General features: G+C 54.3%; 1 protein-coding gene across 1 annotated transcript; it reads right to left on the bottom strand.

The window, feature by feature from the left end:
- Nucleotides 1-1,062: 1,062 nt before the first annotated feature.
- LOC118756716 lies at nt 1,063-3,699 on the bottom strand (the record flags this gene model as incomplete). The annotated part of the gene is made up of 1 exon (XM_036491462.1): nt 1,063-3,699. A coding segment is annotated over exon 1 (2,637 nt), but the record flags the coding sequence as incomplete, so codon positions are not given.
- Between the last annotated feature and the right edge of the window lie 1,257 nt (nt 3,700-4,956).

The following is a 4,956-nucleotide window of genomic DNA, read 5'->3' as shown; positions in this document are numbered from 1 at the left end:
CTTGCTAAATCTGTCGAAAAACACAAGTAGCATGGTGTTGCCATGCGTGGACCGTGGTAGGGGTCCGATGAAATCGGCACACACCGTGGCGAAAGGTTCTTGAGCGACCTGCGAGAGCATCTTGCCGGCTGGTTTGTGTTGTGCCTCCTTGTACCTCTGGCAGGACTCACATTGACGGATGTACCGGCTGATGTCGCGAAACATTCCTGGCCAATAATACCGATTGGCAATCCGTGCTACTGTTCGGCGAATACCCATATGCCCCGCGCTTGGTATGTCGTGGTTTTCCCTCAGTACTCGTCGACGGAGGGGGCTGGGCACACACAGTTTCCAGGGGACTGCTTCCTCGTCCTGGGATCGACACGGGATATGACGGTAGAGCTGCCCCTCCTGTATCATGTAATCGGCGTATTTTTCCGGGTTGGTACGCATTTCTTCGACCCGTCTGTGCCACCACTTGCATCGTGGTTCCGCCACTGTTGTTCGTAGTAGCGTCTCTAGTGGCTGTCGAGACAGTGCGTCCGCGACTAAGTTCAGTTTTCCTTTGCGGTACTCGATGTCGAAGGCGTGTTGTTGCAACTCCAGGGCCCATCGCGCTATGCGACCTGAGGGGCTTTCGATCGAATTTAACCATTTTAGTGACATGTGGTCGGTTATGACGTTGAATCGGTATCCTTCTAGATAGGGCCTCATTTTGCGTATTCCCCAGACTATGGCTAAACATTCCTTTTCCGTGGCCGAATAATTGATCTCTGCCTTATTAAGTTTCCGACTTGCGTATGCGATTACTCGTTCGCCGCCTTCCAACTCCTGTGTGAGTACTGCCCCTAGGCCGAAATTACTCGCGTCCGTCTGCAGGGTAAATTTCTTGCTGAAGTCTGGGCACGCGAGGATGGGGGCCTCGGTGAGTTTTCTTTTTATCACGTCGAACGCTTCCTGTTGCTCAGTTCCCCACCTCCAGTGTTTACCCTTCTTCAGGAGGGCGGTGAGTGGTTGGCTTAGCGCAGCGAAGTCGGGTACGAACCGGCGATACCAGGAAGCTATCCCGAGGTATCGGCGTACCTCCTTCACGTTGGTCGGTGGTTTTAGTTCCTTGATGGCGGCAACTTTGTCGGGGTCGGTGTGTATACCCTTGTCACTAATGACGTGGCCCAAGTACCGGAGCTCCCTTTTAAAAAAGTCGCACTTCTCGGGGTTAATGCACAGGTTGGCCCGCTGTAGTCGTCGGAGTACCTCCCGCAAGTGTTCCACGTGTTCGTCGAAGGTGGAGCCTATGACGATTATGTCGTCGAGGTAGGCAAACGCGTAGGGCTCCATTTCCGGGCCGATGACTTGGTCTAGCGCTCTCTGGAATGTGGCGGGGGCGGAATGTAGGCCGAACGGCATGACGCGCCACTGAAACAGGCCGCGTCCCGGTACGGTGAAGGCTGTGTACGGGCGGCTCTTGGGCTCCAGGGGTATCTGCCAGTACCCGTTCTTGAGGTCTAAACTACTTATGTACTTTGCCTGGCGCAGTTTGTCCAGTATGTGCTGTATCCTCGGCAAGGGGTATGCGTCCGGTACTGACCGGGCATTGAGCTGCCGGTAGTCCACGCATAAGCGCCACTTGCCGTTCTTCTTCCGGGCTAGTACGATCGGCGCACTGTGCGGACTGCGAGACGGCTCAATACATCCTTTCTTGAGTAGCTCATCGATTTCCGTGTCGATTACAGATTGCATCGCAGGGTTGCGCGGGAAGTACCGCTGTTTGATGGGACGTTCATCAGTCATGATGATCCGGTGCTCTCCCACGGTGGCTACTCCGCTAATATTCTCGAATTTTTGCAGTTCTTCGGCTAGAAAGTCGCGTATGCGGGCTGCCTCATCTTCGTGGTTGAGATCCTCGTGTTCAACTCTATTGATATTCTCCCTTGCGGACCGTCGCCTTGTAAGGCGCCTCCCTTTTCTGCTCCTTGGTGGGCTATGGTTCGTCATGGCGGGTGGTTCGGGGTTCTCGGTGCTTGGTGTTGGCTCGCTGGGTGTCGCCGACGTGGGTTGTATAGGTGGTTCCGTCAATACGACGCGGTGCCCGCCGCAGGACACCGTAGCTCCCATTCCCCCTAATGTGTCTAGGCCCAAAATGATGTCGTCAATTGCTCCAGGCATGACATACAGAACGGCGTTGTGGATCGTTTGCCCGAGGCGGATTACGGTCCTCACGGCATCGGATATTTGGTTCCTGGTACCATCGGCCATAAGGATTCCTATGGCCACAGTTATCTTTTTGCCTCTCCCCAAGCTAACCAATTGCTCCGCCACGCTGGCGGACACGAAGCTTCTCGAGGCTCCTGTGTCGATGACGGCTTCCGCGGGCGCTCCACCCAACGAGATTAGGGCGTAGAGGCGGCCGCGTTCCTGGCTCAAAATTATTGGTTGTCCGGCGCTGTACTCGGGGGCTTCATCGCGCCGGTCCTCTGCTGAAGCCCTCTGTCGTTTTCCCGGACGCCTCCGGCAGCACTCTATTGTCCGTATGTCGGCCCGGCCACACTCCCAACAGAACAGCTTCTGTGGGTTACGGCACCTTCGGGCGTAGTGTCCCTCTTGGCCACACCTCCTGCATGTGTTGCCGCTATGATCAGTTTGAATTGTGGCTCTCGAAGGGGGTGGGGTCCTCGCGGCGTTATTATACGATGCCTCTCGATGATGCTGTTCCCTGCGTGGTGGTGGTCGTCGCTGAAATGCCTGTCTCGGTGGGGATGGTGACATAATGGTGTCGTCACCAACGTGCCTCGCTACTTCATGTCGTGATACTTCTGGGGCACGTCGACGACTTTCTTGTATGCCTTCGTACTCTTCCGCGAGCGCTAGAAGCTCCGGCAAGGTGTTAAAATCCCGCCGTTTAATGTACAGTAAGTAATCGGCGTGACTATTGCGGAAGATTCTCTCCAACCGTTGTTCGTTGCTGTAGGCTGCACGTCGCATCAGGTTCTGGATCGCGATCACGTAGTCCTTAAACTTTTCTCGCGGGCGCTGTCTCCGTTGCCTGATGTCGTCTTCCAAACGCTCAAAATACTGGGCCGGCAGAAAAAAATTCAGGAAATCACGTTTGAATGAGTGCCAGGTGCTCCAGTGTTCGTTGTTGTTGCGGTACCACTGGAGGGCGGTGCCGCTTAGCAATTCAGGCATCGTCTTTGGTAATAGGTCTACGTTTAATGCGTAGACGTCGGCTAACTCCTCCAATCGTTCTGCAAACGCCAACGGGTCGCGTCCTCCATCGTACTTCACCGACCACTTGCGTACCTGGTCGATGATGGGCGCAAAGGTAACGGTCGGCACATGGTTGCCGTTGTTTAGCACGTCAGCGTTTGGTGCAATGGATGTCGTTGGCGGTTGTAGACTTGGTGGTGGATATGCGAACTGGCTCTGCGTTGGCGGCCTAACGGGCACATTAGCAGTTCTTTCGCCTTGATTCACGGTTAACGGTGTCTTTGGTTCGCTTTCGTTTCTCCAGTGGGCCTCCTGTTCGTTGTATGCTGCTTCCATCGCGAGAAATTTTGCGTGAAGTTCCGGATCGATGAGTGCTTTGGCGGCCCATGCCGCTATCCGTTTCCTTATCTCTCGAGTGGTGCCTGTGTGTTCGATGCCCAGTTCTTGTGTGATGGACACCAACTGTTCCTTGGATACGCTGTCCAGCCACGCTATGCTCACTGGTTCTGTCATGGCTGGTTTAATTATTGGCTTCGAAATGTTCCCTCGTATTGTACTATTTGCAGTGTCCCTGCTCGGGCGCCAATTGTAACGAAGCGTTTTCCTGTTAAGGCCCCGATGCTTCTGTTTTCTATGCTGGGGTATACTCGCCGTGCCCAGGGTCCGTTACAATAAATTTATATTGTGGGGCCTTTGCAAATAGTACTTTATTTAATTGCTGCTTATTTTCTATCACGTGGAAATTCTTAACATTACGAACATAATATCATTAACGGGACGTAAATTCCTAACGGTGCTGTTCTATCGGCGTTGCTGTATCGCCGCTCTGTCGCTGTGCGACGCCGGCGCTGCTGTACCGCCGCTCTGTCGCTGTGCGACGCCGGCGCTCTGCTTCTGTGCGACGTCGGTTCCCTGCTACCAGGCGGCGTCTGCGCTACTGTGTCGGCGTTCTGCTAGTATGTGACGTCGGCGTTACTATGCCGGCCCTCTGCTTCTGTGCGATGTCGGCGCTCTGCTATGCCAGCGCACTGTTATCCCACGATCGGGCGTCGCTGTCGCGCGTGTTCGCGGTGGACTGTGGCGTGGCGGCGCTCTACCCTTGAATAGCCAAGCCTTGTTTAGTCGCCTATCAACAAGTCGAGCGCTATTCGTTTGTAGCTGTGCGTTCACGACCACAGCTCCGTTACTGACGCGTAGACTGCTGGCGCTCCCCGTTGGAGCGCGGCTGCTGGGTGACTTCGGCGCTTCTCCGTTGGTGCGCGGCTGCTGGGTGACTTCGGCGTTGTGCTGGTGGACGAACTGGCGTCGCCGTCGGCTGACTCACGGTGTACTGCGGAGTGGCGGCACTCTACCCTTGAATAGACAAGCCTTGTTTAGTCGCCTATCAACAAGTCGTGCGCTATTCGTTTGTAGCTGTGCGTTCACGACCACAGCTCCGTGCTGACTGTCTCGTATGTTTCTGAGTCACTTCTGTTATAGCTGGTGTTCTTCGTGTTGCTGAGTTGTGTGGCTACATGTTGCGTTGCTATGGTGACGGTGTCGCAAAGGAGTGTTGATACGGTCTCCCGTGTTGGTTAGCCGTTTCGATGATGTTGCTGTAGTCGTTATTGTTGGTGTAGGGGTTTGTGTTCGTGTGGGCTAAATTCCGCGGATATTTAGTCCTCACAGATCATTTGAGACAACATGTTGTGTGTTTCGAATTTGACAGCTAATGTATCAAGCCGTTCAGAAGGCGCATTATGATCACTGATTTTTTTAGCAACGGTTGCG

The sequence above is a fragment of the Rhagoletis pomonella genome, unplaced genomic scaffold (genome assembly GCF_013731165.1).
Source record: "Rhagoletis pomonella isolate Grant_MI unplaced genomic scaffold, Rhpom_1.0 Rhpom_scaffold_11824, whole genome shotgun sequence".
NCBI lineage: Eukaryota > Metazoa > Arthropoda > Insecta > Diptera > Tephritidae > Rhagoletis > Rhagoletis pomonella.
Note: the sequence above shows the minus strand (reverse complement) of the source record. Positions and strands in the feature narration are given on the sequence as shown.